The sequence below is a fragment of the Musa acuminata genome, chromosome BXJ2-3 (genome assembly GCF_036884655.1).
Source record: "Musa acuminata AAA Group cultivar baxijiao chromosome BXJ2-3, Cavendish_Baxijiao_AAA, whole genome shotgun sequence".
In the NCBI taxonomy this organism is placed as follows: Eukaryota; Viridiplantae; Streptophyta; class Magnoliopsida; order Zingiberales; family Musaceae; genus Musa; species Musa acuminata.
In genome coordinates, this window is record NC_088340.1 from 7270934 (window position 1) to 7292200 (window position 21267).

At 41.0% G+C, this 21267-nt stretch overlaps 3 protein-coding genes across 16 annotated transcripts; 1 reads left to right on the forward strand and 2 right to left on the reverse strand.

The window, feature by feature from the left end:
* Window positions 1-268: 268 nt before the first annotated feature.
* LOC135607163 (L-ascorbate oxidase homolog) lies at window positions 269-2385 on the reverse strand. The gene is made up of 3 exons (XM_065098749.1): window positions 2103-2385; window positions 894-2006; window positions 269-822 (listed from the first exon to the last, which is right to left on the reverse strand). Exons 2-3 carry the CDS (start codon window positions 1862-1864, stop codon window positions 525-527), a joined length of 1269 nt encoding a protein of 422 aa, XP_064954821.1. The 5' UTR covers window positions 1865-2006; window positions 2103-2385; the 3' UTR covers window positions 269-524.
* A 5701-nt stretch (window positions 2386-8086) lies between these two features.
* LOC135607164 (protein LURP-one-related 8-like) lies at window positions 8087-10050 on the forward strand. Its single transcript, XM_065098750.1, has 2 exons — window positions 8087-8419; window positions 9367-10050. The coding sequence occupies exons 1-2, from the start codon at window positions 8156-8158 to the stop codon at window positions 9742-9744; spliced, it is 642 nt and encodes a 213-aa protein (XP_064954822.1). The 5' UTR covers window positions 8087-8155; the 3' UTR covers window positions 9745-10050.
* Window positions 10051-10943: 893 nt separating this feature from the next.
* LOC103977775 (uncharacterized) lies at window positions 10944-20145 on the reverse strand. Of its 14 annotated transcripts, none has more exons than XM_018823686.2 (11): window positions 20032-20145; window positions 18604-18732; window positions 18072-18257; window positions 17881-17992; window positions 17769-17802; window positions 16260-16294; window positions 16108-16142; window positions 15875-16027; window positions 11935-14459; window positions 11355-11408; window positions 10944-11241 (listed from the first exon to the last, which is right to left on the reverse strand). In XM_018823686.2, the coding sequence occupies exons 2-11, from the start codon at window positions 18672-18674 to the stop codon at window positions 11174-11176; spliced, it is 3273 nt and encodes a 1090-aa protein (XP_018679231.2). In that variant the 5' UTR covers window positions 18675-18732; window positions 20032-20145; the 3' UTR covers window positions 10944-11173. The 14 variants fall into 14 exon arrangements, with proteins under 14 accessions (XP_018679231.2, XP_064954830.1, XP_018679232.2 ...); XM_065098758.1 differs by having other exon boundaries at window positions 18072-18276; XM_018823687.2 differs by having other exon boundaries at window positions 18604-18722; window positions 20032-20124.
* Between the last annotated feature and the right edge of the window lie 1122 nt (window positions 20146-21267).

The window sequence follows — 21267 nt, forward strand, 5'->3', positions numbered from 1 at the left end:
GTATCTTTCTGTTGGTGTTATAAGTTAGGCTTGGCATAGCTTCGGTCATTGAATTCTCCGACATTTCATGGAAGTGATAGAATATGATTCTTACATTATATATAATCGCTGCTTAATCCTAACCTATTCTGAAACATGAAAATAATATCTCTATATGTAAGAATGATATCATTTAAATGCATATTGGAAAACATGACATTCTTTCAAAAATTGATGATTTAAAAATAATAAAAATAAAAATAAAATTCATAGTGAAATATAGAACCCATTTGAAGAAAATGTGGGAAATAAATGATTGGTGAGGGTTTGCAAATTTGCAATACCATCGTTACAGCCAGCCTATAGATGCCAAAATAAAAAGAAAAAACTTCACTCAAATAAAAATTAATGCAAATCCCTTTAAATGGCCTCTTACTTCCTCTCTTTATTCTTGCTTCTCTATTTGTCTCCACCTACGCCCTTATATTGAGTTCCAACTATCTTCTCAGGACTGGAGGCGGCGGCAATGGCGAGCAGCCTTGCGCTTAGATGTAGGACGGCGGCCTGGGGAGCTTGGCGACGGCGCCGCAGAGCAGCGCGTTGTCCGGCATGTTGGACTCATCTCTCAGCGACCTCTCTGGCGACACCACGCTGATGTAGAGCTGCTGCCCCAAGTAGCGCCGCTCCCACAGCTCCGACCGCAGGTTCCACATCCCCGCGTTATCGAACGTCAGCAAGATCGCCGACCACGACCGCTGGTACACCTGGATCGTGTGCCGGCTCACCGCGTCTGCGAGATTGTAGCTCTTCCGGCTCTCCGGCGTCCACTTCCCATGCCCCATCCTGCACCCAGTCATCAACTACAATAAGCTCTGATCCAATTGGCGTTTTGGAATCAGCAGGTGGTTGCTCACCCGGCGGCGAAGAAGGAGTAGCCATCCAAATGGTAGGCTTGCATGCTTCTGTCGGGGTTTTCGAAGACGATCTCGATGAACGTCCGGTAGGTGGCGTTGACAACGTTGGGGACGATCTTGATGGGGGCGTCGGACGCCGCCGGCTCGTCGGCGATGGTGTCGTACTTGAACACCTTGTCGGCAATGCCGTAGTATTCTGCGAGCTTGAGCGGCGTGGCGGCGTCCGAGTGTGACACGGCGTTGAGCGCGTAGCGCCGCTTCCCGTCGACGAGCCCGACCGAGTTGACGAGCTTGATGGTGCGGGTGATGTTGATGTTACCGTAGTGGTAGGATCCCTGCGGGTTGGGGCGAGCGGCGCTGGCGGTGAGGTTCAACCGGAAAGACCGCCACTGATTGAACGACCACGCCCAGCCGGAGGGCGCCGCCGGGAGGTCCGGGGACGGCGGAGTGTTGGAGCCGGCATACCGGATCACGCCGGTCGCGGACAGGGCGTACTTGGTGAAGCGAGAGGAGGCCACCATGTAGTAGTCCCGCGGCTCCTGGTTGGCGGTGACGAGCACCGACAAGCACTGCCCGACGTGCACGTCGAGGGAGTCGTACACGTTCTGCACCGTGTGGGAGCCGTCCATCTCGACGAGCTTCATTGCGTGGGATTGAATGCGGAAGTTGAGTGACACCTTCATGCCGACGTTGCAGACGCGGTAGCGGTAGGTCTTCCCGGACTTCATGGTGAAGAGCGGGGGATCGTCCTTGCCGGTGGAGTCCTTACCGGGGCGGCCATTGATGAGGATGCCGGAGGGACGGCCGATGGTGCGGCCGGCGTCAAGGAGCCTGGCGAGGTTTTTGTGGCTCTTGGTGTACCAATCACCGATGAGGGCGGTATAGTCGTCAGCGGGGTCTGCGAAAGGGACGGGGATGAGGAGGCGGCTGTTGACCCGTAGGCCGCCGAAGCCGCCGGCGGCCCGGTGCATGTCGAGGGCGGGGAAGTAGACGAAACTGCCTATCTGGTCCTTGACCTGGAAATGGTAGGTGAAGTTTTGGCCCGGAGGGATGGGGCAATTGGTGCCCGCTGTGCCGTCCACCCACGAGTTCTTTCTCTGTTGAATCCCGTTCCTGCCATACGTAAACCACTCATATGAGAAGAAGATGAACATGACATACTATATATATATATAAAGCATGCATGGAAGATGCAGTGGGGGTGCAAACCAGGTGAAGAGGAAGGGCTCATCGAGGTGGTTGAAGACGTTGACGACGATGTTGTTGTTGGTGGTGGAGTTGATGTTGGGGCCGGGGAACTCCCCATTGATCAGAATCGCCTGCTGCGGGACGCCAAGGGGGGAGACGGTGCCGTAGGTCACGTTCCACGTGAAGTAGAGATAGGGATCCTCGGCCCCTACCGCCGGAATGCGGTGGAGGAGGAGGAGAAGGGATGGAAACAGATGGAAGAACGCCGTCGCCCACGCCACCTGGGCCCCTTCCCTTCCTCTCCTCATCCTTCAAGAGCGCAACGGGACGTCACGGGGCCGTCGTCGGAGCTGTAGCAAACCCTTGCCATGGCTTGGATTTATAGGCTTCCGTGACATATGATCTGGGGCACGGCGCCCGTTCAGAGGCGGCCTCTGCTCTCCTTCACTCGTTCTCCGCGCTTGCCGTGTGGAGGAGCAACAGCGGCAGCACCGCGAGGAGGGAAGAGAAGCGGGGATACGAATGGCCATGTTTAGACACCAGTAGATCCATAGAGAGAGAGAGAGAGAGAGCAAAGGTAGGGTAAAAAATGGTTGACCAAATAATAGGGATGACATCACTCATATCATGATCAGGTCAAACCGAAACGATTGGTTTGAGATGACTCATTAGGCTTACGAGTGGAGAGCCGAAGTTTAAGATGGAGATCTTTTTTGAGTCACCCACATGATTGGATCTAAATTTTGTTGCTATTCCATGACTTGGGTCTGTTTTGACCTCATCTAATCTAACCCATTAGTATATGAGTTGATAGTTCATTCGGATCAACCTTATATGTATACACATTTCCCTCTAAAACTTTAAAATCTTATTTGTGTGTTACTTGAGAAACTTTAATTTACATTGACATCCTTTTTCGGATAATTTAGACATTTTATATTTTTATTTTAAATTAATTAATTTAAACGATGGTTCACTTGAATTTTCTGAAGTATGATATATATATATATATATATATATATATATATATATATATATATATATATATATATATATATATATATATATATATATATATATATATATATAACTTTTTGTATATTGTGTATGGACTTCTTATTATCTCCTCTCAACCCAGCCAATAGGCCTAAAAATTAAATCTAATTTATCTCAATCGGTCCATACCGATCGAAAATTAACAACGGCCCGAGGGGATATGACTATATTTAAACTAAAATGATGCCAAATTACCGGTTTTAAATTGTAAATTATTGTCCCGGAGACAATTTATATATTGAGAACTTGATTTTGTCATATGTAGTCTTTGGACAAAGCAATTTTATTTTCATGGAAACATTTTACAAGTTGAGAGTTGGTCATGTTACATTGATCATAGCTCCTCATTCTTTTCTTTGATCTTTACATGACATGCAGCTCTATTATCAAAAAATGAAGTCCAATTCATATAAAGCAGTATGATCAGGTAATGCCCAAATTGACAAGTGAAAAAAGAACACAAACAAATTATAGAAGATGATATGTTCTAGGTTATGAAATCTCAAACAAATTCACTTGTTGCAAGTCATAGGTTTGGTCAAATCTCATCTTCGTCACTTATATCATGTAAGTATAATCCACCTATGTTTTGACAACTAATCAAATATATTTTCCTTGTGCTTCTGCTTTCCTTAATCAGTTATCATCAATGTGCAGTTCATGGATGATATAAGTGGGTTTTTGTTGACTTTGGTCGTAATGCCACAGCAGAAGATCTTCTGAAGCATCTTCTTCTCCCAGATGATCATTCAAGAACAACATCTCTCTTTCAGAACAGGAACAAAGAAGAGTGATTAGAACTGTGCCTTTTAGAACTTTTTCTTCTCACCACACAAGTTGCAACCCCTTGAAAACTACATGATTCCTTCAACAGCTTCCACAGCATGTCGAAAGGAAGCCATATCTATCCATAACTTCCACATTTTCCCTCAGATCTTGACATCATTATCAACTTCATTCAATTCCATTGCCCTTTCATATTCTTCCAAGATGCCTTTTGGATCGATCAAAGAGGCCACAGTCTCCATCAGCTCCCTCATCTTTATCTCCATGTGCGCCATGTGGAAGTCTTACCTTTACAGGTGTCACACTCCATATGTGACCACATGTTCCCAATCAAGCAGATGATGTGGGAGAAGATGCAAAAGAAGTGATGCACACTTAAACAGTGTCACATTTCGGTAGAGTTAGTGCAGAGATCCATGTGTTTAGCCCTTGTAGCTGGAGAAGTCATTGCAGTAATAAGGGTGGGGGATGGTCTAAAGTATTGTCCATGGTGGGGTTTGATGGCGGTGTGGTGGTCTAAAGTTCAAAGCATTTGCTCAAGTATTGTCCATGGTGGGGTTTGGATGTTGATGATACCCTTTAACTTGAAGCATTGCAGAAAGAAGCAGTTTGTGGCTCCTAAAAGAAGATGATTAGCCTCCTTCTGAAGTCTTTCATGCAAGCCAAATGTTGCACTCATTTTGAGCATTACATAAAAGTAGGTGTTTACAGTCAAAAAGTTCCACTAGATTTGAGCATAGAGGTAGATTATGGCTCTCAAAACAGGTGATTAGCTTCTTTCTGTAGAGTACGACACAAGTCAAAAGTTGCATGAACATTGATCATAGATCTTGGCTCTTAAAAGTAGGTGATCAGATTCATTATCGTCTTTAGCTTGCTGCCAGTCTAAGAAGCTACTTTTCCAAGCGTGCAGTGCTGGCAAAATCAACATGGTGAAGTGGTAGATTTGCCAGGATATCATCAGGACAAGGAAGTCAGTAAAGATGTGGTGTGGTTTCCTCACCTCGAAGAACACTTGCGAGTTCTGCTATTGGAATACTCCTTGCTAACGTAAGGAGGAAGATTCATGTGCTCATTTCTTTCCATCTTTTATGACCACAAAGTGACATTTACGCATACTTTATATCTCAATATGTTGTGTTAGGTATTGTAAGATGGATGACTAAATATTCTTTCGAGATGACTCCTTCTAAAGACCAGCATCGAATGTGTGTTCGACAATACCATCCTAATTCCAAGATAATTTGAAATCTTATATTAAGGTGAGAGAATCTTATTGATACAATGACGGATTTCGTTGAATGGATGTGTTTCGCATGTCAACCTCTGATCTGCTTGAAATATTCATCGCATCCAACCTAAATCATTTGATACTCGGAAGTCTTTCGGGTCTCAATGGCATCCAACAGTACCACACTGTTGTGTGCATGACGATAATATACAGATATGTCGATCTGCATGCAACAACACCACATTGGATTATATATTAGCATCATGTCGATGAGATCAATGGTTACAATTAACATTAGATGCTGAGACGTCCGGTCATACGCTGTTGCATGTCATGCATCCTGGTGTCCTTTCTCTCTTTCTCAGAGATCAATCGATTCATGAGCAAAGTGTCTTCTGTTGCGAGGAACCATCGAAACATCGAGACAGCTGACACTGGTTCGACTTTTTGAGAGAACAGAAATTGATTTGATCCTTCGAGACACAGGCAGCCATGCTCGAGCAAACTTGTTGTCAGGAAAAGGATGAGTCGGAATCACGACCACAGAAGCAGCTGTGCATGAACAAACAAAGCCTCATGCGTCGTTTTTTGCACAGCAAAGAAAAAAAGGTGCAGAATTGAGTGGGGGAAAGCACGCGCATTTATCATTTTCTTTGTTCTTGATGATTCCAGCCTCATCATCTCCCCCCACCACCACCTCTCACCTCAGCTTCTCCTTTCTCTGGTCTTCCCCCCAAGACATGAAGGACCCATGAAGTGGCGTAGTTAACCAATGGGATCTTGACGCAAGGATCAAGCTAGGGTTTTGGCTTCTCTTCCCAAGTTGGAATCTGTTCTTCTCTATTCCTCAACGACAGTTATCATTGGCAGCCGCGTTTTCTTTAACCAACATCAGTAAACTGTGATCATCTTTTCTAGTACATGAAGCATAAATAAATTCATTTGTGGATTTCCTGTTTTATCTGATATATTGTTTGTGGAAAAGGCTACGTTTGTAAATGAGTTCTTTTAATGTTAGATGGTGCATTTGTTTTCCACCATGCAAGCAGAAGAGGGTTTAGATTCATGAGACATAGTAATTGCTCGTCTGGTCTCAACACAAAGAATCTAAGATAGATTTTAATATATGTCTTGGTCACTTTACTGTCACCCTAAAGAATCATGTAGTTCCATAAGCTGGCATGCTTTCAACACCAGAGTGACACACGATGGAGGCTTAGGATGGCACTAACCCATTAAAGACCAAAGAAGATTATGTCAGACCATGGTCATCTTGGCATAAGCTCAAGAAAGCAAATCAAAAGGGAAATAAGATTAAGATAAGATGATTATAATGGGCCAATCAACAGTTCATATGGCATATAGTTCTTCGTTTTCGGCATGCTGATGATTGCCTATAGCATTTCATCTAACCACACACCAGCTTGATAACTGATTGAGAAAGAAAAAGGTCTTCGATGGAGAACACATGAATCAATTGTATGCCCTACAAACAAAAGCATGATGCGGTTTGCACTAAAAAATCATTGTAGAACTTAACAGTTACAAGATTTCAGCTTCCTTCTTTTAGGTCCTAACTGTTAGGATCACAAAAAGAGAAAAGGAAGAAGACTAGTTTTGGTGAGAAAAGTTGGCAGATAAATATACCATTCCCAAAACTTCATAATGCATGAGAAACTACATTGGAAAGCTGATTGGTGAATAAATCACGTTTTATATATTTTTTTCGATAAGAATTTGAACTTAATCATTTAGAGGGAAGACAAGAAATGGTAAATAATATGTGGCTCAGCTGTATGATAATGGAGATGTGTGCATCTGTATCAGCTAATTGGATTTGATTGTTAGCTAAGCCACTGTGGACACATTATCTGATGCATGATAAGTTTCCTCATCTTACTTGCCTCTTGATGGTAGTAGCAACTAAACCAAGGTGGAAGCTGTTTCCATGGGTTGTGTGGAATGAGTGCTTAGCTGTTGGTGTCAAGATGATCATTAACTTAACTTTAAGAGAGAAAAAGATAGGAGACAACAATAGATGACAAAAAGGAAGGAAGAGGAGAGAGTGTTGCAATTCCAACTCAACTTTATTGCAAGCTAATTATTATGATGGCACTTTATGGAGAGATGCACTAATGTTGTCACTCACTTTAGGCACAAGAACATGTTCTTATCCAAGTGCACCAAGTCCAGGTTCCATCACACCAGTGATAGAATTCTCAGGTTGGTGTCTTGTCCTCAATGGAACTGATTAGACTTGTTCTTTTCATATTTTACATCAAATTGAATAAGAATACTAGTAGATTAAATAACTTGACATTGTCTTCATCTCAAGCTCCATCAAACAACACAACATTTATTTAAATCAAAGGCATATAGTAATTTATCTATTCGTATTGAGTTCATTTATCATTTAGAATAAAATATAAGATACCATCTCTTTCCCCTCACGGATCAATTACAGAGTCATCCTCCTAATATGCTCGTGCTGATAGAAAAGAATAAGATAATTATCAATGTCGATGAGATAATTAACTCATAAACATAAAACCGTTGGCTGATTAAAGATACTTAAGCTCAGATGCGTCGATGATGATAGATTCAATTAGTCTTTATAAATTCGGGATATGATAATAGTGATTAATGTTAATTAGTATTTAACTCATACAATTGATGTTTACCAGTAATTTTTCCCCTTAAATTTCACCAACTTCTTGCCTTTTTCCCAAATTAGCTTTGCATAGACATCAGTAGTTATGTATGCTCATGAAGTGCTCAGTAGTTCTTCTGAGCCACTTACTATTACTACTGGAATTCTAATACACAATGATACTAGGATTGACGATGACGTCATCCGCACGTGCCTCCGCGTCATTCCCACTTCGTCGTAGGGGCATTTTCGTCCATGCGGGGATATAAATACCGGCGACGGTTAGGCGCCACCAAAAGCGGCTCGCACGGTCGTCTCTTCCACCTCGACTGAGATCGGACTCCGGTGGACATGACGAAGGTCCACCCCCACGCCACGGCGGCGGAGGAGCCGCCCAGGCCTGAATCGCCCCGCGCCGGCGGAGGGAGGGCAGCAGCGGAGGCGACGGTGCTGACGGTGTGGCGGAAGTCGCTTCTCTTCAACGGGAATGGGTTCACGGTGTTCGACTCCAAGGGGCACTTGGTGTTCCGGGTGGACAACTACTCCTCAGGGAGTAGGGATTGCATCGTTCTTATGGACGCCGCCGGGAAGCCGCTGCTCACCATCCGGCGAAAGGTACCCAACACCCCCACACCCACCCCCCCAAGCCTAATCTTTGGATCTGAAACGGTTTCCTGTTATGCGTTTTCTAGGGTTTCCGAGTTCTTGAATTGCGATACTGTCTCTTATCCTTTCTTTCGGCACGCAAAATTACACCTTTGGGGCTCAAAGTGTGATGTTCGATCGAAAAGCTTGCATATTTGGATTGGTTTTATTAATAATCTCTGTTCTTTTTCGTTCTGCTTTGCGTTATTTGGAACACCAAGTAGTGAAAATTTTGATCTTTATGAAAGAGAAATCGGAATAAGATGAGCGAGCTCATAGGTCGATCAAGAATTTGAGCTTCCTACCTCAACTTGTTTGCTTTTGTTTAGTGGAGAAATGTTTCGATCGTCTCGAGTCAAATTACATGTTCTAAAGCCATGAGCATCATTACAAAATGCAATCCTTAGAACCCATTCCTTGTTCCTAAAAATGAAATCTGAAGAATAGTACTTTTTGTCTGACTTCTATCGTTTGTAAGACTACTTTGATTTGTTTTTACACGCAAGAAAATGTTTGTAAAATCGCTCGAGGATAGATAGGAGGATGGATGATGAATATAACCAATTTATTTATAGACGAAGACCACATAAACTCAATCAGTCAAACACACACATCTTTGATGTGGCCAAATTTGTTTCCCGACACTGACCAATCTAACTGTGATCTCCAAAAGATTTATGAGTTCGATGCGTGACTGTCTACAGCAAATGAAATCCCATGCTGAAACTACAGATTTAAAATGAATCAAGATCAATGAACCGAGTTTAGAGCAAACCGTAGAAGTCTATTTCAACTCAATCGAGCTTGTTTTGCCTGAACAAAAGAAAAGCTAAGGAACAGAGATGATGCGGAAGATATCCATATAAGTATCATGAGCTCGTTAATAATGGTGAATTCAACTCTCTGAAAACATGCAGAAGCTGAGTCTGGGAGAGCACTGGCGAATCTATGATGGCGAGGAGACTATCAACCCCAGGTTTGCGGTCAAGAAGAAGCACACGGGCCTCCTGCACTCGAAGGGACTGGCGCGAGTGACCCCATGCGCGTCGGGGACCGAGTCGCGCCTTGCCTACGACGCCGAGGGCTCCTACTCACGGCGGTGCTGTGCCATCTACGACAGCAGGAGACGGCAACTGGCAGAGATCCAGAAAAAGGAGTCCGCTCAAGGCATATCCCTTGGCCTCGATGTCTTCCGCCTGGTGGTGGAGCCGGAGCTCGATGCAGCATTCGCGATGGCCATGGTGATACTCCTGGAGCAGATGTTTGGATCCAGAGGGTCACTGCTTAGAGGTTGAAGGGTCGTATCGAGCTTGTGTTCGTATGAGCTTGTTAGTCTCCCCTGCCCATCCATCTCATGGAAATTGTAACAAAAAACTGCAAGAAAAGAAAAAAAAAGAGGAAGTGTATATACTTCTGATGACATGAGATGAGATGAAGACGAAGATGAAGATGAACAAGAACCAACAAGATGTCCTTCTCTGATGCTAATTACACCGTGCTTCAAGATTTTGGTGTCTTCACCTAAAACATAGTTTGTTTGTTTCGATTGATATCATCAATAAACTAAAATATGATGCCGATATCAATATTATTCTCTTAAATCTCTGAAACAGAACATACTGATTGGGAATCTTGATGGAACTTTCATGGTTATTTGCTCTTGTTGGAAACCCGGCAGTAGTCTTTATTGCAAGTCACTTTTTTATGTTCTTGCTCATGAACGGAACGACTGCTTTAGCACTTTCCATGACGGGATCGCAAGAAAAGCAAGCAATCTGATTTTGATCGAACGTACTTAGCCTCTGGCTTGAGATGAAGGACATGGACGTAAGTACTGGCGCACAAACATCTGTAGCAACTTAGGAAGAAGAGTTGTCTTCAGGGTTGATGCACAAGATGCTAATCTTGTTCCAGTCGCTGGGTTTTTCTCGATCTCCATTCGGAAACCAATTCTTTGATTGCCAACTGTACCGAAAATTAAACTTTTGCTGTCCTAAATTGTCGATGGAATAAATCTGGAAACTCATTAGAATCTATGCCAATCCACATGTCAGTCCGACCCAAACTATGAATGAGATTTGCAAATCTGGTAAATCAATGATGATCTCTAGTGTTTGATGGCTAATTTTGTTTGTCAGCTATAAAATTACAGTAAATTATTTAGAATGACAACGGGAAGAGTACTCACAAATTTCACCCTCTCAAAATCCAAATAATTACTCCAGCATTATAACTCATTTCAAACCATAAATAGGTCAACAAGTGTATATAAGCCTGGAACAAAAAAAAAAAAATCTGATCCTATTAAAATGTATTGCTGCAATCACGTTTCATGAGAATAATGTGTTCAAAGGAAAGTTAATTGCAATCACCAAAGAACTTGGGTGTTCTTTCATCATTAAGAGATGGACAGGCAGATAAAAACGATAGACTTCATTGCAGCATGTCATTCATTATATTAGTCACATCAATTCTGATCGTACCAATGCTCACCTCACATGAAATCAAGTTTATACTGTGATAAAATTGTTCTTGCGATCATGATATTACATAGACAACAAAAAGAACAAACAAAAACACACAATGGCTCTCCCATTATCAAAGAAGTGGGGGAGCATACATTTCCTCGAACCAGTGCTGGCTTCTCTATACCTGGCCAAGGTAAGACACCTACAGGAGCTAGTTGAAGGAACATATCTGCACTATGACTTGTGGCTCCGCAGACTATCGAGGTTTCGTCTCATTCGATTTGCTGCTCCTAAATGTTGAGAGAGAGAAGAATGACCTAGCTGCTGAAAGTAGACGTGGAAGCAAATATTGGGAAGAGCGCATTACAGAAAGAAACTGCATGAAATATTGATCTAGAAATACATGACCGACAGAGATCTACTGCATTAAGAATTACCTTTAGTTGAGGTGGTTGTTGATGAAACTTGACCTTTTTGAAAATTTTCAGAACCTGAAAAGGAGAGATTGATATTGTTTACTTGAACAGCACAAGGGTCCACAAAGACATAGCACAGTACCACACAATTGCACTTTGATTAGGCAAAAAATTCATTTGACGGTCTTAGATCATCCAATATAACTACTTTGTAAGCATTCATCATTAGACTTAGAACCCAATCACCAGATAAATCAAAAACACTAAGCAACCAGACTAATCAAACATGTCATAACAAAATAGCTTAAATACTTGCTTATCGGTTGCTGCCGACCAAGAATGAAGACTAAAGATTTTGAATTGAAGTATATCGTTTCTTCCACTGATTAATGTTTAAATGAGTTAAAACTACCACATGACAGTATCAATGCTGTAGTGCTGCGTACTTAATTTTGTTCCCAACTCTTTGACATGTCTAGAATCTTGGAGAATAAATTGATATGCCAAACCTTATTAATACCATATGTTTAACTTTCTGGAGAAGCCAAGTAGAATGGAAGGTAAGTGTCCTGAGAATTAGAGTATATTATTGTTTTTGTACCTGCCAAGGCATTGTGAACTCCATGGTACTCCATTGTCCTCTTGCTCGAACTTCCATCATGCAAACCTTCACCAAGCATGGATTTCCTGGCTTGAAGGGCAGTTTTTCTCGATTGATCTAAGTTCTTATTAGCAGCTTTGGAATCTTCTGTGTCATCCTCTCCTTCTGAGAAGACTGATGGGCTAGCCCAGCCAGTCACATTTGCCTCTCCCTTGCTCTTACGAGCAAACTTTAAAAGCCTCTTCAATCCCTTGGGAGCATCTTTGTGATAGATCAGTGCAGGAGGGTTTTCGGCATTTCCCCACTCGATGATATCTGGTTCATTGTTGTCTGCTTGAAGCATTTGGGATAATGAATGTCGGACACGTGGACTTGATAGGAGCGGTGGTTCAAGTGCGGTGGGGACAGAGACTTTGGACAGGCCAGTTTCATATGCAGCGGAAACTTCCTGATGTTCTACTTCCACCCATGCAGCTGAGGATATGCTTATATCCTCATCAGGTTGAATCTCAGCAACAGGAAGTTCTACAGAGTTCTTGAGCCCATCATCAACTTCCGCTAAACTTTGATCCATATTTTCTGTTTTTTCAAGATTTAAATCATTATCTAGTGAAGTAACTAAATTTGCATCAACATCATTTGCTTGTTGAGCAAGATCAACCTCCAATACCTTAGCAGTAGTTTCAATTGTCTCAGGAGCAGGCTCCTTTTCTTCAGCTTGACTAGTACTGTCACTTTTCTTTGATGAATTGTCAGACTGAGTAACTCTAGTCTTGTTTATCACAGGACCAACACCAGACCCAATCCCAGTACCTTTTTTCAAAAAGGGTTTGGCCTCCAAAGGAACAACACTACTCTTCTTTGTAACTTTATTGTAAAAACTTGGCTTTGCCGTTGCTGAACCTGAATCATCTCCAGAAGCTGATTGAGCTTTGGTTTTCACAGATTTGTTGGTATTTGTTGTCGTTTTCGGCTTCTTTTCTCCTTGGCTTTTTATAGTTGGCTTAGCATCAGTTTTGGCTTCTGGCTTACCTTTAGGTTGACGCAATGGCCTTTCGGTTTTGGGGCTAGGTGAAGTTGGAGAAGTAGACTGGAACTTCCGGCGGCTCAATGTGTTATTAGCAGAAGACACTCTGGGAGAACTTTTAGCTGGTTGGTTTCCACTTGCCTTTTGCAATGGTCCTGATGACCATGAACCACGTGTAGTTGGCACTGGTGATGATTTCGGTGAAGCTTTTCTGGGTGCTGCTGTTTTTGAAACTTCATTCTTGTGTAACACCGGTGGAGACGAATTTCTTCGGGGACGCTGAGAATTGCTGGGTGAGTCAAGCTTTTTGATAGCAACTCCAGATTTTGAGGCAGCTTCTGCTTTGCTTGGTTTCAGGGTTTCCTGCAACACCTTAAGTTGTGCTTCCATCGACGAATGTTTCTTGACATTTCCTGCTCGAAGTTTCTCATCCCTTTTCTCCTTATACTGACTATAAAAACCACCTCTCTGCTCATTTGAGGTAGACAGAGATCCACTAGAACCAGATTTAGTGCCTCGGTATTTGCCAGTCCTGCTCTCCATCATCTTCATCAACATTTGATTAAGTTCCTCTTCTTTCTGCCTACTCCACTCAGCTGACATAGTCGCTTTATCATCCACTTCTTCAGCTTGGGATGTTACTAACTCAGCAGGACTATCCTTTGAAGGGGATATCATTATCTCCGTCTCTGATGATTCAGTGATCTGAGCAGTTTCAGATGCAGTTGCATTTAAATTGCCTGGAGAAATATTAGACTCAACCATCACATCAGTCGCTATATTGTCTCCTGCCTCAGGAACCAAATCGGCATGGTTATTCGGAGACACATCCTCAGAAGCATTTTCCTGAGAACAAGTCAGAGAATCACTCATACCAGAACTCCATCTCCTTAACACAACTTTGTTGGTACTCAGAGAGACTTCTCCTGAAGCCCTCCTCTTCTGAACATCCAAATTTTGATCTTTCTGTTTGCTTTCAAAGAGACTAATTGCCTCTTGGACGCTCATCCTTCTCACTGTATTCTCAGGCTTCTTCACTGGCTGATGTGCCTCTTCATCTCCGCTGTTATTATCATCAACATCCCTGTTTAATGTAATCCTTTCCCTGGCAGGATAGTAACTGAGACTCTTAATGGTCAGTGCGGTAGACCTGCGAGACCCAGACCTTCCTATTTGTATTCGTCGCATGGGAGAAGCAGACCTTCTAGGGGTCACAGATCTCATAATAGGTCGGCTTCTTTCAGTAATTGTCTGATCTTCATCACTAGACTCAGAAGAATCACCTTCTATCGAGCTCTGCCGCTCAGCTTGTGCAATTTTGGCTGGGGAGATGCCCACGTGAAGAGGTTTTGCTTTACCAGACTCTGGACTTGAGGGATGTATCTCTTCTGCAACAACCTCAGAGTCTTTCCTTGTATCATCCGAGATCATTTTTTCAACCGACAATTCAACCACTTGATCTTCTTGGATCAATGATAAGTACTTTGATAAAGGGTCCCTGAACTCAATAAACAAACAAGTCCTCAATTAAGTTGCAAATCAAACTAAAAACATGTTCGAAGTAACAAAGCCACTAATGATGCACGGAGAAAGTAGAACCAAAGTACAATGCAGTTTATGCTTCTTGAATATACTAGAACAGATATATTATAGATGCAAACATGAAATTATATAAAAACTTTAAGCCATCAGCTCTAGAAGGCTGTGGGTGTTAGATGAGACTGGCAAGAACTTGTGCACCCAGATAAAACTCTGATGCATCTCTGGTATTTGATAGTAACGGATTGTTATATATCAGAAAATTCAAATTCAAACAGCATAAACAACCAAGAAAGCAAGAAGAATGGCCATTCCAATAGTCAGGGCTTAAGAAAAAGGAAAAAGACATATTTTTATATAGTTTTCTCGGGAACAAAGACAAGCAAATCAGAGAACATCAGCAGCAGAAGAGAAGAAATGTCCCAGCCTACTTCATTTTCTGTCATTTCTCCTGGTGCTGAAAATTTTCTTCCTTGTTTCTCCCATCTTGTTTACGTTCATTCTGCTTGTTGCTTTCTTTCCTTCTTTTTTTCTTTTCCTGCTGATGATTTTCCATTGCTGCTACTGGTCTTTTCTAATTATCTTTCTGCTGCTGATGTTTTCTACCTGCTGCCGCTGGTTTTCTTATTCCCTTTTTTTCTTTATGCTGCAGATTTCCTTGACGCTGCAGCTGTCTTTTCTGCTGCTTCTCTTCCCCTTCTACTTTTTACTGTCATCCCTTTTCTTCTTCCTTCTGTATATTATTCACTTCTTTTTTCTAAACAGTAATTATGAATTTTTTTTTATCCAAAGTAATTATGAATGTTGAATTTAGCAGTTTCCTGTTCTATTCTGTTTCACCTTTCCTTTTTTGCTTCAAGCAAATGCTGTTTTCTAAACTTATTATGCTTTTACTGCAGTTTGTTCCCTTAGAAACTAATTGACTGTCCTCCCTTGTAGCTGATAAGCCTGAATTAGTCCCTTGATTATTTTTACACTATTGAATGGCAAGACAATATTTTTTCCTGATTTGTTTTAATTTTCATATTTTCATAATTTATTATATTAAGCACATCTCATTTTAGTGAGGTTCATGCTTCATGATAACTTTGCATGAACTAAAAGAAATTTAAGAAAAGGGTCCAAATTTAAAATAAAATTATAAGATTAAGATAAAAACTCCAAAAGATTAACTAATTTTGCAGACATTTGATGCCAGTAAAACAGTTAATTTGATCCTCCATCTAAGAGTGCCTCAGTTCCTATGCCACAGTATTTCAGAACAATACAAAAATCAGAATAGATAATATTGCCAACAATCAGGATATTCAAGACTTCATGTTTATGTCCACAGAACATTAGAAAATTTTATGTGGTCAATCTTTGATAAGGTACCTCAAATCTCTCACTTCAAAATGCTGTGAAAATGCTGCTAGATCAGATATCTGTTTGACCGATAAAGTAGCGCCTGCAGCTCGGTTGAAAGAAGCCGCTAACTCTTCTTTTAGGACAGTAAGTCTTAATTCCATTGCTCGCAACAATTCATTCCTGCCGATTCATCGAATTAGATAAGCTAAGCTTATTTCAAAATATATGTGTGATGGATGACAGAAAGAGACGGAAAATACTTTGTCACATCTGATGACCCTGTCTCAACTTTTATCTGTAGATAATTCAGCAAGGAAATACATTAGTGCCACCCTATAAATTGAAATATCAAACAAAGATGAGAAATGATCCCCTGCAAAAACAGGGAAAGAAGCAAAGAAAAAGAAGTTACATTTTGTGTTGATCCAACATTTTTCAAGTGGCCACCTGTCAGCATGGAGAAAAGTGGAATTTTAGATGACTTCAAAGTATAATAATGCTGGAAGAATTGAAGAAAAGAGAAGCAAAAGTTCTCCAGAGCTGATATATTCAATTCATGAAAATTTATCAGCATGTTAGATACAAATTGTTTCATGCACACTTTAAACAGTATATACTTACAAAAAAAAATCTGAACATAAACAAAAACATGGTAATGGTCAACTGGAAGATTGTCGGCATACAAACAGAAGAAACAATCAATTCAAATTCATCACAGAATTGGGAAAAGCTTTTGCCTCTTCAAAACAACAAATTTTGTTAAGTGGATGTGTTTATCACAATTTCTTCAAACAGTACAATAAGGTGGAATCATTATTCATATTTTCTTAAAAAGGCATTAAAGTATAAGACTTGCGCAACATTGTAAGAAGCTAAGTCCTGCAACCACAGTACAAACTCCAAAGCACTACTATTAGTTTCACCTATACAATCACTGTAGTTTGAGGTATAGCATCCTAACGCTACAGTTTCTTTGGCAGTAGGCAGGGGGGAGGGTGGGGGGGATGGGACCTATCCCTGCAATCTATTTTACTTTGTAAAAGAACTCTACTCAATAAGAGACAAAAAAACGTCATGACCAAACGTACAAGGGTCCCACCAATAGAAAATTTGGGGAGCATTAACATACTCGGACCTATCCCTGCAAAACAGGGACTAATATTATCGCAGAGGATATATTAATAAAGATTGGTTCTATTGGCACATGAAGCCTTGATATTACTCATCATGGTTACAATAATTTGGGGCAACAATTACATGATTTGTGTCAAATTGTGAAACAATAGTCATTCCTTTAATAACATTACAAAATTCACAACCAAATTCAAATAGGCACTCGGGTCTATGAAATAGCATCAGACCAAACACCAATAGATTCATGTTGACATATATTGAATTATGTTTTCACTCTGGTACAATGCCCCCTATAGGTAAGTAAAGTACAAAGGTAACAAACAGATATTATAAGTTTATAACCACATGCTCCAACACACAAAGTTTAAGTATGCTTACTCCATCCATTTTTTGCTACACTTGTCAGCTAAATCAATAACTCTTACCAAGATACCCATGGCATCGGTTGAATGCACACATGGTATTTACAAGTTATGTAGAATATATTGTCATAATAATGCACTAAATAAAAAGGTTTCCGGCAAGAGACCTAGAGTACAATCCATGCCTCAAGCCTCTCTATTCGGAAGAAGCATTTACATATGATAATCATATTGCTGAAATAATCTGACAATAAACAATGATCACAAAGCCATAATTCGTCAAGATAATTAACAGTAAATTTCATATACTAAATTACATATGAAGCAGAAAACAAAATTCTGTTTATGATAAGGCATAACTTAGAAGAAGTGACACAAAATTATTATAATATCTTATTTTTTTATAAAAAACACTTAGAACATACCTGACGTAATGCCTCCAGAATGGCCTGGGTGATCCTGAAAGAACAGAAGCATGCCTCAGTGCACCTGACCTTAGCAAAAGGGTTCTGTTGGATTTGTAGACAAGCATTATACCTTAGAATAGTGCGTGAGATGGAATCTTCTGGTATCCTCCAACTGGGACATCTCATTTAAAATTGCATTGGCAGATCTTATTGCATCAGGGTAGTTAACAATATGCAAAAACCTGAACGAAAATTTGATAAACATCATGGTACCTATGAGCATAATAATCATTCATATAACTTCTTTTCCAATGTAAATACCTAGCTAAAGTGAACTTGGTGAACCAAGATGAACCTTTGAAGCTTTTACTCAAATCCAATTTAAAGCTATTGCCAGATGAGTTTGACTGAAATCCCTTCACTTGTGGTAAATGCAATGTGAGCTGATCCAGAGGACCACAAGCTAATTTTTTGATTTTGCCATCATTACAAATGAGAGCCTCGTAACTGCAGCACAAATGCAAAGCTATATATATATATATATATATATATATTGAAAAGGACATTCTCAATCAAGAAAAGAAAGGAAAATGCAGTCTCCTAACTAAATACAAGCTGGTTTTAGAATAACTAGTTTATTCCTGGCGGTTGAGGTTTTCACCAACTACTTGTATAAATAAAAGTTCAAAAATCTGACTGAATTATGTCATTCCGACACCGTAACAAACTAGCTAAACTGTAATTTTATTTATTCAGAATTCCAATTCAGAAGTCTATCAACGGTGAAGAAAACAACAAAAATAGAAGATTATCAAGACAAAGGCATTAGTTCATCATGTCGATCAAAATATACCTGTTTTGAGTTGATGACATCTGGAAGATTGCATAATCAAGCAATGCATCTACACCTATCTCCCCCTCCATTATTTTGTCACTCAAAGAACAAGTGGCCCTTGGTTATTCCCTGATATTCTGAAAGAAACTAAAATTCAGCTAGTAAGTGCATTGGAACTAGATATGCAGTCCCCTGCCCACTCTCAACAATAGGCCACACTAAATTTAATGGTGTCGGCTACAAAAGTTGCATTGCATATGTACAGAGTTACCAGCCATGTAACAGCTCTAATACATACAATATTTATCAACAACAAAATAAGTGCTAAGAGAAAAGGTGGGTGGCATAAAGCAGAAATTTTGCCAAACAGAAACGAAGAGCATGCCAAAGCTAATTACTTTATAGTGACTGGACTGAAATGACTAACGAACAAACCTCAATAATGATATTATGAATTTTGCATTATCAAATGGCTGCCGCTGCAAACTATTTATTGTCATTCAAACCTGTTATCATAGACAAAGCTGAATGAAATTTCCAACTACAACCTTATATCAGAAACTATTTTAGGAGAGCAATCTGAACAGGTAGAGCATGCAACTTCAGACCTAATAAAAGACATAATTAGCAAACAGAATTATATATCATGCCTAGTAAATCAGTCATGTTCCAGAGAACAAAAGTCTAGTTCCAACATAATTATTTTTTTTCATGAACATTGACCATTAACTCGTCCACAAACTTTTTTTTAAATCACAAAAGAAAAGGAACAGAGAAACCAAATATTGATAGGTTTAAAATCAGCAGTATCTCAAAACGTAAATAAGTTGATCCGTTTGAAGGGCAAGCAAATTTCTTTTCCTCAACCAAAGTATCAAAACACGTATAGTTCTCAAAGAAGCTCTCAATAAACCGACTTTAAACTAAATTTACGATCTTTATACCATATAAGACGCAATGTACTCAACCCAACATCTAAAAAAGCAGCACTGCTCCGAACTTTGAAGAACAAAGTTTACCGATCTCCTTAAGTACACAAATTTGCAGCAAAATACAGACAGTTAAAAGAAATCAAATTCACGAACAAGATTTATCTACCCGCAATATAGTCCCGCATCAAGCTGAGGAATGGGCATAAGCGAGAAACCCCCTTTTTTTTTATGTCACCAGGAACCGATACAAGCTCAACCAGCTTAAAAACACACGAGTTACGCAAGCCGCAAACGTTCCAACCGAAATGCCCCAATATCTACCAAGGAAACTAAAGCAAAACCAGAGATCTGAAACACATTGCCCGATTCTGCCAAGAACGCAGCCCGAGATGGAATCTTTAGCCAAAACGGGTCCGATCCCCAATCACAACGCGATCAAACCCCGGAAAGCGCACTCCAACAAGAAAGAGAAAGAGATCGCACAACCCCATAGTACCAAGGAGCACGGGATTACCAGATCCGGCCGGCGAAACCCTAACGACTCGTTCGCTCGCGCAGTGTGACGAGAGAGAGAGAGAGAGAGCGAGCGAGCGAGCGAGAGAGAGAGAGAGAGAGAGGCCCAAAAAGAAGTACGAGCGCGACATTACAATGAAGGTAGGTGACACATTCGCCACCAAACGTCGATGCATTTACGAAAAAGCCACTGAGCTTCGAATTCTTCTCCTCGCCGTAACGGAGAATTCATTTACCACACCGACACGTAGCCGCAACCGAGAAATCAACCGTTGCGTGGCGCTACTATCTAATTGAGACCGACACATGATTTGGTTTGAGCCGTCGAAGCATACACACTATTATCTTGCATAGGGCCAACCAAGTGGAACAAAGAGTCAATTAGAAGAAGGAAATTGTGGACCGATTTGATTTGTTGGGAGACAAAAATCGGATCCGATCCAATGACAAACTTGTCCTCATGTGATATTATTTTGAGCCATTCTTCTTTTACCTATAAATATTTTCATTTTATTTGATTTTTAAATATTTATTTTACACTTGAAAATCTACTTTTTTTTATACCTTTTATAAAAAAAAATAATTTCTCTAAGTAAATAGCTCGTAGTCCAATATAAATTTTATTTTGAGCAAATTAGGATATTGAAAGCAAGGCACCTAATTGGGTGAAAAACTATAGCATAATGTGTGAGCTTTATTTGATTCCATGTAGCTACAATATCGATAGCATAATAGCATGCCATTTACATGGTGCATCGATGGATACACGTTTGCATGGAGGGTGTCAAGCTCGAGCACGATGCTGACTCCCCTCAATCATGTAGGTATCATCACACTCACACTAGCATCACGGCGTTCTTCCACGTAGGGCAGAATCGTAACTTCGTGATTCGTTGGCTAAGCCGACAAGTGCGATGAGCTGCCGAGCAATTGTGCCCGGAGAGGGCCGCAGCGCACACGTGTTAGCATTTCCAGGAGCCGTTACGCGCTCCTGTGGTTGCCCCTTCTTCAAGCGGCTTTCCTTCGATCACTCGATCTGTTGCGGTAGGGCACTGTGGACCGTGCGATCGTTGGGCCCCTCTGCAATCTGCACGAAATTTCAAGTTTTGTTGGGCCCCATGTCAGCGTACCCCTTTGGACCGTTCGATCTCGTGCGATGACGTAATAGGCACCTTGCGATCAGGTGGGTCCCGCTGCCCGTGCCACGATACTGCAACCGATCGACGTCGTGGTTGAC

Bases quoted from the DNA above. Each gene is read 5' to 3' on its own strand.
- LOC135607163 (XM_065098749.1), bottom strand. From the start codon at position 1,864: ATGCACCGGGCCGCCGGCGGCTTCGGCGGCCTACGGGTCAACAGCCGC. The intron at 823-893 runs GTGAGCAACCAC...GACTGGGTGCAG, and splicing joins TACTCCTTCTTCGCCGCCGG to GATGGGGCATGGGAAGTGGA.
- LOC135607164 (XM_065098750.1), top strand. From the start codon at position 8,156: ATGACGAAGGTCCACCCCCACGCCACGGCGGCGGAGGAGCCGCCCAGG. The intron at 8,420-9,366 runs GTACCCAACACC...GAAAACATGCAG, and splicing joins TGCTCACCATCCGGCGAAAG to AAGCTGAGTCTGGGAGAGCA.
- LOC103977775 (XM_018823686.2), bottom strand. From the start codon at position 18,674: ATGGAGGGGGAGATAGGTGTAGATGCATTGCTTGATTATGCAATCTTC. The intron at 16,295-17,768 runs GTATGTTCTAAG...CCATGCTGACAG, and splicing joins TTCTGGAGGCATTACGTCAG to GTGGCCACTTGAAAAATGTT. The intron at 16,143-16,259 runs GTAACTTCTTTT...AATTATCTACAG, and splicing joins ATGTTGGATCAACACAAAAT to ATAAAAGTTGAGACAGGGTC.